A 13088-nucleotide genomic window follows, 5' to 3' on the forward strand; every position below is an offset into this window, starting at 1 on the left:
GTGTTTCTCAGTCACGTGCACATCCAATTGGCAGTTCAATACTAGCTTCCTCCCTGCATTGTCTGCAGTGGACGATATTTTGATGGCATGACTCACTGTATTCTTCAGGTGCTCCCTGAGACTGGTCCTTGAGTGGGTCGAGTGCAGTATTTATGCCTGGAGCAGAAGCCATGTTCTTTGTCCGTCCACACTGTGTCAGGGGCAGTTCTGGTTGTCCTCTCTTGCCACTGGTGCTCCTGACAGCTTCCCACACCCAGCTTGGCTGTCCTCTGGTATTGTGCCCATCGTCTGATGCTCTGTTTCATGTGTCTGCACCATGCCAGGCGTTCTAAATGCTGACTGCTGCCACGTTGTGACAGGTACAAGTTCTAGACAGTGCTCCGCTATTGTTGATTTGGTTGCATTAAGTCTGGTATGACTCTGGAGCTCTTTACAGCTGATGTTCACCATCCTGGTGGTCTGGCCAATGTATGACGTCTACACTGGCATGTTTAGTTGTAAATATACACCATCCACAGCCCCAGCTCATCCACTATACTCCCCATCAGTGCCCAAATTTTAGTGAGTTGGCAGAATACGCTTTTGATATGTTTCAAGAAGATTCTGCTGATTCTGGCAGAGATCGGTCCAGCATATGGCAGAAATGCCATGTTCTTTGTCTCTTCTTGATCATCTTCTGGACCCTCTGGCAGACTGGCCAGGCGAAACGCCTTCTGAATAGCTCTGGACGAGTATCCATGTTTTGCAGAACACTGATTGTACATGTTCTATTTTTGCCGCCAGACTGTTGGGATCTGAAAGGGTCTATGCAACATGAACTAAAGTTCTGAGCACTCTGTTCTTCTTGCCGGATGGTCACAACTATTGCCTTGTCAGTAAGTCAGCGTGAGTTGGTTTGCAGTACATAATATGCCCAATGGTGCTATCTGCCTCCCTCTCAACTAGTACATCCATGAATGGTATTAGAGCATCTTTCTCTAGTTCCATGGCCTGCCAAAGAGGCAAATTTGACCACCTCAACAAGAAGTTGCATTAGAATGGGGATACTCGCATGGTGGTCAACCTGAGTGGCAATCAATTCAACAAGACCAACTTAAAAGTACTCAACAGGAGTCTAAACTTTGCAGTGACCCCCGGAAACATGCTTTCCTTCATCAGTGCAGTCAAGCAAGTAGCCAACATATTTCCTTATAGAGTGGCCGAAGAAGTCCGACGAGAGACCTAGAGAGCACTCACTAGGACCAATATCCCAAATGCAACATCTTGGGCAATGAAAGGCTGGTACTCACGCAACTCCAGTAGGATGACAGCACTGTAGAATCGGAACTCCACAGTCATCCTACAGGAGGCAGACTATGACAGACCGGTGTGACAACTTCTGGAAGATCCAGCATTTAGACCAGTAGGGAGCGACCCCACGGGCAAAGTGGACAAAAAAGACCAGAGATGATCTGATGGAGATGGGCCTTCCTGAAAAGATCGTAAAGGAGCTGCAGTCAAAAGCACCAGTGTCACCCAGACTTTATAGGCTGCCCATAATTCAGAAGGACAGGATACCTCTGGGACCGATTGTTAGCAACAATGGTACAGCTACCTATCCCACAGTTACCTACCTGATGAAGATGCTTTCATCCCAAGTGCATAAATGAGTATACCACATTCAGAACTCTGAAGACTTCTTATAATGTTTTAGGCAGCTACACATCACACACTCTGACATTATGGTCAGTTTGGCATCTTTGGGCATAGTACGTACCACAAACCTACTCACACTGACGTATTTACAAGCCAATAGTTGCCACCATCCGGCACAGAAAAACTGAGCACTTGGAACTCTATTCCATTCAGGATGTAAAGGATGACCTGGAGCTGCAGAAGCCATGCCAGTGTGGGACATCATCCACCAGCTGGAGAACCAGATGGTTAACATCAGTGTAAAGAAAACTGCTCAGAACTCCGTCACTCGATGACCTATGATGACACCAAGATTGTGACACAGACTCACGAGATAATGGGAGAGTGCCATAAAAGGATATTTTGATCTCAAAGTCAGCCACAGAGAATTTCATCAACCATGACACTGGATACCAGGTGAGCACCACCTGAAATCCAACACTTAATTTTCTGCAAACACAACTTAGGTAACATCGAGATTCCATGAGAAATAGAAATGTGAGTGGAGACTGTGGAAACATCACTTGGACAAAACATCAGCATTACAGACTGGAAATGCACAGTTCACCTTACAGGCCCAACAGAAGCAGATATCGGACTAAACACCTGACTGTTCCCACAGAGGAGAGAGAATGCCTGGAGTGCCTGATGAGAAGTACAACACCAAATGCCTGCCCCAGTAGGCATATACTTCACACACAACACTCAAGACAACCGAACAACAGCCGAGGTGGCAGCATTCAGCAGGCAGAACATCTGGCATGGACCTGAAGCATGGTCAAGTGGGTGCAGAAGGCGTACTGAACACCAGTGGCAAGGGAGGACAAATAGACCCGTCCTGATGGGTACAAACCACGAACGGAATGCCTCATGTGGTGCGGCTCGAAAAGGGAACATCAGATGATGGGCGTGACACCAGAGGATGGACAAGCTGCGTGCAGATGGCAATCAGAACACCAGCAGCAAGAGACAACAACCAGATCCACCTCTGGACTGCAGATGGAGTGCCCGGCACTATCCTGAACCCAATACACCCAAGGACCTGTCTCAGGGAGCACCTAACAAGACAGCAAGTCATATCATCGAAATATCATGCAAGAACAATGCTAACAACCAGCAGAAGACCTGATTACTCAACTAGTCAGGAATATAGTAGCTTGCTGCCCAGGGTCAGTTCATGAGAGTTTTACTTTTGACATCTCAGAAATTAGAGTGTTATTTGAAACAGAAAGAGTTCAAGCAGGATACTTATTGATGAAAATGGATAAAGGCTTCCGCCACTCCTTCTAACGTTATTCTTAAACCAAGAAATCAAGGAGAAGAAAATTACAACAGAGCTCACATTAATACCAGAAATGCTAAGAAATAATGGTATGGAGTTTGAAAAAGGAGATTCCTGGCTCTATAATTGGGATTAAATACATCAGTAACAACATTGTTGATTATTACAGTGGCTACTTTTATGGCCTTTGAATACAGAAATTCACTTTTTATATGTATAATTCAAAAGCTTTGGTTGCAGCATGGATGTCTTCAGTTTTTTATTTTCTTGCTTCATTCTTTTTGTTTCCTTTTGCATCTGTAGCAGTTCACATTCTTCTTTCTGCTTTACAAAAAGTAAATATAGTTCTTGGTTAAACAGATTTCTTCTCACTTCTGACCGTTCCTGTATTTACTCACAGGCTCTTGGAGCTTCTGCTTTATTTTTTTCAAGGAAGGTCTATTTCTTGCTGTCGATAGCCTCTCGTTGACAATGGATGTTCGGAAGTGATGGTCAGTAGTTGTTTTTGTTCTGGATGTACTGGTATATCTATTTATGTCTGCATATCTAGGACAGATTCCTCTAAAATTAAGATTGAGCTATCCTGAGTGCGGAAAAACGCACTGAGTGATTTCTGATGATTATCAGATGCACATGTTGCATAAGAAGCATCACAATCAACACTGCTGGGAAGTGGATCCAACTGAGCTCTGATTATCTGCAGCAGCTCCAAAGATGTCTTGTTCTGTTATGGAGATGTAGCAATGCCACCTCCGGTCTTAAACATGTTCGCCTCATCTTGGCTCCTTTTTTGTTTTGCCATTCGTTGGAAATTCTCATAAACCAGTTTTAGTTGCTTCACCATTCTTTTCTTTACAAATTAATTTTAATTGAAACAGTTTGCAACCACTTCCTGTGCTTTGTCTTTTACACACGATGTTGTGCTGTCTGTTTTCTTGTTTTCAGTTACTTCTCTCATTTTGGAAATGGGCCCTATAAATGAACTTTTCTCACCACCAGAAAATTTGGATCCCTTCTTCTTTGTTGCAATAGTATTTTCCATTTTCTTTGTGTTATTATGGTGTACTAGAAGAGACTGAACAGCTTTACCAAACTTCCACTATGTACATAGTAATCATCATTTGTTCACTGGTGGGGGGGGGATGGAAGGGGGGAGGGGGAAGGGGGGAGGGGGGAGGGGGGAAGGGGGGAGGGGCTCAATAGTACCAGTTAGTACACGATACAGGACTTTCACGACCTACTGTGCAACTATTTCGAACAGAGTTTGTCAAAATAAATGCATTGTCAATTCATTCTGACTAGTGATGATGAAATGCTATAGATTTTGATGATATGTCAGAAATAAAGAAGCCACTGAGTTGACATTTGTCTAGCTCATTTAGATGAAGCTTGGTGAAACCGGGCATACAACTGCTTGTGATGCCTGCAAGACATCCCATCCAAGAATAACATGATTACATTCTGATAAAATGATCAATTTGAACAGCTGCATTCTGCTGTAGATAGTTATTCTTCCAATACATGTTGCTGTTGGCTGGAAGTATTTCCCCATTTGGGAATTTCAGCACATTAACTTTCATATCAAGAAACATAGTCATTTCTTAGCTGAAGATGCTAAGCATTCAACATTATTGCAAAGAAGCCCGTAGTCAACTATTGTCTGAACTGGTTGGCCATCAATAATGACATCAAGAGGATTTCTTTACATCCTGGTAACTGTTGTCCATACAGGATTTCCTTCTATGGCAGCTTCACCTCCACAGAAGGTCATCTCGCTTAGTTTTCTTAACTCAGTGGCTAGGCAAGCAGCTGGTACTTCTTTGACAAGGAATGGTTACAGCACGTTGGGGAGCGACCTTGTCCAGGGCACGGAGATGGGCTTCGTCCCATAAATCAACTAGAATCACCTCTACTTGACTGCCGTGAACAGAGCCATTATAATGTTGACACCTGGCAGTGTAGTAGTCGTCGTCGTCAGAAACTCATCTTCTTTCTCATCATTAGCATACAATGTGCCCCAGTGCATCCACAGCGGAAACACACTGGTGTGTTGCCCTCTGTCTTCGAAATTTATAAATGTCTGTTATTCTGTCATGCATTGTTCTTGGCAGAGAATATGGTTGTACCTGCATTGGTTGCATTCTGGGTTCTCGTTTGGCATTTACTAAACACATCATGTCATCCGACCTATTTCATTTGGAGACACGGTTGAATACTTTCAGCTATTTTGTCAAATTCTGACCAGTATCTCTGGAAAACACTGATGTGCAGCTGACTTCTTCTTGTTATGGAATCAATTGGTATACTCAATACACAAACCTTGAAATGATGAACTACTTATGTTCTAGTTCCCGTCAGTGCAGACGACGGCTCTTACATTGCCTAACTGGGGTCAAGGTGATGTATACGTTTTAAAGTATATCTAAGCTAAAACAGATAGAAAATCCTTAAAGGGGAATGCAATTATCATCACAGTAATTATGAAATATACTTTGAAAATGCTGTAAGGCCGCTCAAAAATATTCACAGGTTTTCTTTTGTAAATTTCTTTACTGTTTATTGTCAATGAATAAACAATAAAGAAATTCATAATAAACATTGAATATTTTTTTTAGCAACTTTACAGTATTTTAAAGTCTATTTCATAGTCACAGTCTTGAACTACCCAGCATCTCCACCATGTTACGAGCACCAACATACAGCCAGAACAGAACTGCACTACTGTAAAGAGGGTGCTGCTATTTATAAAAACATTACAAACAAAAGAAATTTTGAGAACCTTCCAGAAATGATAAATACTAAAAAGAAGTAATTTCTGATGCTCATGTTTGAACTAGCAATGCCAGTCAGTGACACTAACCACTATGTCACAATTCATGCGCAACAGCTTAAGGCAATACTCACTATACTGCCAGTTCAGCATTTTTGAATAGTTTTCACTGATATGTCATTTTATTGCATCTTCATCTATTTCATTCCCATTGACTCTTTTCATTTCATTTCTCTGAACTTCATATAGCTCTATCATAGAGAAGCCACAGTACTCAATCAGATCTATTGTTACAGTGGTGCTGTTCCACATACCCTGAGGGAGACCATGTGATTGACAAACTTTTGTATCAGATATGGAGACATGCTCTGATGATGGTGATTAAGGTGACTGCTCACCATATGCAGGAAATCTAGATTCAATTCAAGGCCTGGAAAAATTTCATTTACCCTGACTTATTCATAGGATGAAAAGTACACTTTCATTAGTCTTGCAATATACAACATTTCTACCAAAAATTAACAATATATTTCAAAACTTGAGCACAAAAGACACAGAAAGTGGCAAAAAAAGGAGATAATGTTTTTCACCAACCTGTGTGCTGTAACAGCAGATGACACATGTCCGCATCTCCAGCAATTGCTGCACTAATCAACGGTGTTGTTCCACAATCTGCTCGTGCTGCTGTATAAACGTATGGGCTCCCAGGAGATGGTATAAAATTTAATAGTGCTTGCACACAAGCTGTGTGGCTGTAGTGAACAGCTTCATGTAGTGGTGTCCAACCCGCATTATCACAAATATTGACATCTACACCTGGCACTTCTAAAATTCTGTGCACAGCATTTACGTTTCCACGTCTACATGATCTATGCAGCTGCACTTCACCTGTAAAAATTTATTACCTCTTAATATTTTTTGTTTCTTATTAACTAAATAACATGACCTGTCTATGGAAACAAACACGTGAACAAATATTTTGCCTTTAATCTTTTTTACAACATTGGGTTACGCTCAGAAAGATCCACGTTTTTATTTTGACCTGACAAACTTGAGTAAATTTATATGCAAATGCAGATACACCACAACTCCACTTTTGTGTTCCCAGAATTAACGTTTTTTCGACCTTTTTTTTATGGCTCCCATCAAATTATTTGTTTTGTTAACATATCTATAACATACTGTTACTTATGCTTTATGAAACATCATTTGTGCAGAAAAAACTGAAGTAATGGGTATAAAATGATGCTGACAGTGTGTTTGTCTTTAACCAGTGTTTACAAATGTTACATGATTTACTTTCTTGAGTCCCGGGTGCTCTACTCACAAGGGAACCTCCCCATCGCACCCCCCTCAGATTTAGTTATAAGTTGGCACAGTGGATAGACCTTGAAAAACTGAACACACATCAATCGAGAAAACAGGAAGAAGTTGTATGGAACTATGAAAAAATAAGCAAAATATACAAACTGAGTAGTCTATGCGCAATATAGGCAACACGGAGGATTGTCTGAGCACAGGAGCACTGTGGTCCCGTGGTTAGTGTGAAGACCTGTGGAACGGGAGGACCTTGGTTCAAGTCTTCCCTCGAGTGAATATTTTAATTTTTTATTTTCAGTTTGTGACAAACTCATATGTTTCCATCAGTTTTTTGGGAGTGATTATCACATCCACAAGAAAACCTAAATCGGGCAAGGTAGAAGAATCTTTTTACCCATTCGCCAAGTGTACAAGTTAGGTGGGTCGACAACATATTCCTGTCATGTGACGCACATGCCGTCACCAGTGTCGTATAGAATATATCAGACGTGTTTTCCTGTGGAGGAATCGGTTGACCTATGACCTAGCGATCAAATGCTTTCGGTTCCCATTGGAGAGGCACGTCCTTTCGTCTACTAATCGTACGGTTTTGCGGTGCGGTCGCAAAACACAGACACTAAACTTATAACAGTGAACAGAGACGTCAATGAACGAACGGACAGATCATAACTTCGCGAAAATAAAGAAAGTAAAATTTTCACTCGAGGGAAGCCTTGAACCAAGGACCTCTCGTTCCACAGCTGCTCACGCTAACCACGGGACCACGGCGCTCCTGAGCTTACTCTGTCCTAAATGTTGCCCATCTTACCCATAGACTACTCAGTTTGTATATTTTGCTTATTTTTTTCATAGTTCCACACAACTTCTTGCTGTTTTCTCGATTGATGTGTGTTCAGTTTTTCAAGGCCTATCCACTGTGCCAACTTATAACTAAATCTGAGGGGGGTGCGATGGGGAGGTTCCCTTGTCAGCAGATCTGAATCTGCACATGTCGGAACAGTTTGTGATGCTAGTGTTTTGTCTCCTGCTCCTGCTAAGCTCTACTCAGCTTGGTGGCTGAGAGGAGTAACTGTTTTGATAGAAGTCAGAAGAAAGTGTGACTTCTGGTGAAGATTCACTTGTTTCTTGTCACTATCAACCTTCACTTTCAATATCGTGTGCAATACAAAAAGTATTATGATGACTTTAGTGTAGCCATATTGTTTCAGTGTTAACTCTGCCTTGTGATTATGATTGTATGGAGAGGACATCAGTGGCAGATACAGAGAAACCTCAAGGAGGGGGCACTAAAGATATCTTAAGCTACCTTTACTTTTACCATAATAAAAAAATAATCAAGTCACATGCAAAGTTTAAGAAAGTTTTATTTAAACTGATTATACACATATACTAGACAATGCCATCTTATGATATAAAAAAGTTACAACTGTGGTTCTCTTCTTAAATGATGAATTCTATGTAAGCCATTAAGTTGATACTCCTCCACTGTCAACCTCAGCCATATCTTTGTACGTTGCAATGTTGAAAATCATCTTTCTACTGTAGCAAAATATGCAGGTAGACAAGCAAATATTTTGTAAAGTATGTGCAAAGTAGGATAGTCAGCTCTAGGACAAACAGACAACGCTTGCATAACAGAATCATGATCATTAAGGGCATGTATAGTCATTTGCTTGTATTGAAGAATCTCTCCCATCAATCTCTTTTTAATCACAAAGAGTGATTCTTCAAAGAATGGTAGTTCAGTTAAGCACTGATTCAATTTATGTGCCAGATCATTACCGCCATGTTTCAGTAGTTGCGAGGGCAAAAGTATATTGAATTTTAAATGATAAATATTTTCTTCAGCAAAACATTCTCTCATGTCAGTCGTAACATGGTCCAGTGTTGGGATAAATACAATTCTTTTCCAATATGTCATAGCAGCATCGTTACGATCACAGTTTTCCCTGTGCCTTTGTCTGCCTGTAAGACAAGGAACACTCATCTCCACATCTTCTTCAACAATACGAGCAAAGTGGCTATCAGCATTAGCTCTCATGCCATTGTACACCTTAAGCATCAAATCTAATTTTGATTTTGCCATCGTGATGTCCAAGCTAGGGTGTTGTAAGATTTTTCTGATTGGTTATGTTATGCTCATAATGTCAGTCAGTGTGAACAGAGTGATGATAAACCCACAATTAGAGAGAGCTAGAAGGAAAATATTGGCTTTGGCAGCTGTTGTTCTATCCATACAACACTGTATTTCTTTAAGAACTTTGCAAACTGTTCTGAGATCAGCTGCAAATTGAATAACAGCATCATGACACTCAACCCATCTTGTTTGACGATGTGACTGCAGCAAGTGTTTTAGGTGACTCTTCACTGTTGCGAACTGCTTGCTAGATGCTGTAAAGAACAATACTACTACTTCAATAGTAACAAGTGAGTTTCTCACACTTAACTTTGCAACTGTGAGAGACAGTGAGGTTGAGCTGATAACTTTGACACAGTGCTACTTGCGCGTTGATAGCTTTCTTTTTTATTGTAGCCACAGCTCCTTTCGATTATGACATATTAGTTGCGCAACCATCACAGCCAATACCCACCCAGCTCTCCAGTGACAGAGAAAATTGTAGTACCTAATACTTCAACAGTAACGCTACACTCTTCATCTTGACTCTCGAGGTTCATCGTCAATGTTTCCACTACAATCATTGTCTTTATTAATGTCAATGAAAGCCAAAAATCTTTTGTACAATTTGCCATCACCATCAACATATCTTGCAGCTAAACTCAGTTGCGCGAAGTGCACCATGTCCGTAGTCTCATTGAAGATTATGCTGTAATAACAAGAATCTCTGATTTTCTCCAGAATTCTCGATAACATCACTGTTCCACAGCATGAAATAAGTTTGTTAGATGTTATTTTACTTCTGTAAGTGGCATTCACTTTAGTGGTCTCAAGGTGATGTTTTAGTTGCAAGTCTCCAGCATCAATTCTAGATCTTAGAAGAGCTCTAAAGTTTTCCTCGTTACTCGCTATACTTTCACGATCATTTTCATTCTCTAATAGATTCCCATCATCTCCACGCCCCCACAGAGGAATATTTTGCTTTTCATGAAATATGATTACAGGTACAATATGGTCTCTGTTTTCCCTAATGCTTTACATTCTCTGTCTTGACAATTGATTTATGACCTCAAGTTTGCAGTTCTCTCATGTCGCCAAAAATAATTTTGCATCTGTTGACGCTTCATGCGCCCCCCATATGTATCCGCCACTGGAGGACATCCATTTCCCAGTATTTGTAACTAATGGTATGGGGTCAAAAGGCCATGGCTGTAGTTGTAACATGATGAGTAATAGAGAACAGAGATAACCCTAGCAAAATCTTGCACAAGAGGGTCTAAAGGCAAAACAAGGCGAGGGGGGAAGAAAGTAACCTGCACCCCCATTGGGGATATATGCCCTGGAAACCTCACTCATGCAGCAGTTGATCATTTGTTTGAATAGCTTACACAGCCCATTCATCAGAGAGATTGGCTGGTAGTTAGTTAAAATATGCGAGTTCTTCCCCAGTTTCAGGACAGGAATAATAATATCTTCCCGCCAAATGCAATAAAAGAGCCTGAGGATATGTTTCATGCCGTCGCCACAAAGATGCTTGAGCACTTGGTTGTGGATTTTGTCGGGTCCAGGGGCCGTATCTCGACCCTCTGCCAAAGTGCTGCGAAGCTCCCATTCACTAAAGGGGACATTATATGATAGAGAGCAGTGTGCGTGGAAAAACAGTGGGCGGCACTCAGTAGGGTGTTTCAGTATCAGGAAATGAGGATGGTAATTACTTCAAGCGGAAACTTCAGTGAAGTGTGCTGCAAAACATTTGGCAAGTACCACAGAATCAGTGCAGATGTTACCACCAACAAGGATGCCAGGAACCACCTTGGGTGGTGGATGGCCACAAATGTGCTGGAGTTTAGTAACTACTTGGGACGATGGGGTGTGGGATTGCATAGTTGAGACATATTACTTCCAACACTCCTGCTTTACTTTCTTTATTAAAAACCGTGCTTTTGCCTAGTGTTTCTTGAATGTTACTAAATTATCCAAAGAGGTGTGGCCCTTGTGCCGTTGAAGTACCCTGCAGCGTTCCCTAATAGCTGTGGCTATGTCTTTAGACCACCATGAAATTGGTGGTCATCAGGATGAGCCAGAGGAGGAGGGTATCATTGCTGCTGCAGCATGAGTAATAGTATCAACAATATCCTGTGCCAATTTGTCGATACCCATCACATGACTGGTTGCAAGAGTGACTGTAGAGCAGAAAACCACCCAACCAGCTTTCTGCATCTACCAACATGGAGCATGTTCCAGAAGTCAGAGAGTGGAGAGGGGGAGAATGATAGGAAAACGGTGGCTGTCACAAAGATCGCCATGGATGTGCCACTGTATCAGCGGTAAGATACTCGGGCTCCAAATTGAGAGATCAATAGCTGAAAACTTTCCGTGAGCCACACTGAAATGTGTTGCAGCTCCAGTGTTGAGTAGGCAGATGTCTACTTCTGGAAAGGTGTTCTAGTACTCAAGACACTGTGAGATATAGTGTCGCCACACAACCGAGGATTATTGGCAATGGAGGCCCCCAATAAAAGGAAGGGGAGCAGGGAGCTGTGCCACTAACTCCAACAGCTCATGATAACGGAAAGGTTCATTTGATGGTAGATAAACATTACATATTGTCATCCGAACTGACAGGTAGACACTAATGGTCATGGCCTCTAGTGTGGTGGTAAGGGGCACCTGCTCACTGAAAATGTCTGAGCATATGAGGGTACAGACCCCACTGGATGCTCTCTCAACATTTATGTGATTGGTACAGTAGGGTTTATAGTTTTTCAGAGCAGGGAGGTGTGTTGCTGTAAACTGTGTTTCCTGAAGTGCTATGCCAATTATGAAGCAAGTAGCCATTAAATGACAGATTTCAGTCAAATGGTGATAGCAGTCATTACAGTTCCATTGAAGGAACATTGGAGTCAGGTCTGAGAAAGTGGCGAATGGGAAAGATAGATGTGATTACTTCACTGCCATGTTGTGGCCATCTGATTGTGTGATCTGTCATCTGTATGCATAGGCTCACCCACTGCAGGGGCTGGGAAGTGGAACATCTGAAGCCTCGGAAAGTAGTTACCTTTCTGCTTACGTTTTTTTTCCTTCCGAGACTTCGATTTTGGTGAAGATTTCCCCATTTTATCTTCCGGAACCAAAGAGGACCATACTTTTCTACAGCTTGCAGCTTGTGGTTGCTGGTCCTTGCCCTGAGAGGGGGTACATTGACAGGTGTCCACATCCCTGACACAAGAGGATGACTAGGCATCTCTAGCCGCACTGTTGGTGTGGGAACCACCAGTGCTACCAGTGTAGAGGATGAAGGAGTTGTGTTCCCCCTCCAACTGTAGGGCAGGCCCCGGAATACGACCAGGGCTAGGAGGTGGTGTGTGAGACCTTGTCGTTGCTTGAAGTGTGGACTGTGACAAGACAGTTGCAGAGTTGGAGACCATATTTGTCAAATGAAGTCTTTCAAACTTTTTTCCTTGCATCTTGGTAAGGCAGACGGTCAAGCATTTTGTACTCTTGAATTTTCTTCTCCCTCTTGAACAATGGGCAATGTGGTGAATGAGGAGGATGTGGTTCTGGACAGTTGACACATTGATGGGGTTGGTCACAAGGGCTGCGCCATGGGACAGCCATCCACATGTCCTATAGATAGCCTCATTAGTACAGTGAGAGGACACGTGTCTGAACCTTTGGTACTTAAAACATCTCATCAGACCAAGAAAGCCTGACATCACTCCTATAAACCATGACCTTAACCTTCTAAAGTAAAACCTTACCAGGTAAAATGTTGCCGTCGAAGGTTAGGATAAAAGCTTCAGTGTCCACTCTATTATCCTTGGGTCCCTTCTGGATGCAGCAAACAAAATGGACTCCACACCATGCCAAATTAGTGCTCTTCATCAGTTTGTAGTGTTAGGTTCCAATGGAAGGTAAAACCTTCA

General features: G+C 42.0%; 1 protein-coding gene across 4 annotated transcripts in view; it reads right to left on the reverse strand.

Moving 5' to 3' along the window:
• The window catches only part of LOC126475223 (uncharacterized), a 179072-nt gene that overhangs the window by 12061 nt on the left and 153923 nt on the right, over nucleotides 1–13088 (reverse strand). For all 4 annotated transcript variants that reach the window (XM_050102891.1, XM_050102889.1, XM_050102890.1 and 1 more), the window contains one exon: nucleotides 6321–6614. In XM_050102891.1, coding sequence (XP_049958848.1) covers nucleotides 6321–6614 — 294 coding nt within the window. The remainder of the gene's footprint in view (nucleotides 1–6320; nucleotides 6615–13088) is intronic.

Source organism: Schistocerca serialis, chromosome 4 (assembly GCF_023864345.2).
Source record: "Schistocerca serialis cubense isolate TAMUIC-IGC-003099 chromosome 4, iqSchSeri2.2, whole genome shotgun sequence".
NCBI lineage: Eukaryota > Metazoa > Arthropoda > Insecta > Orthoptera > Acrididae > Schistocerca > Schistocerca serialis.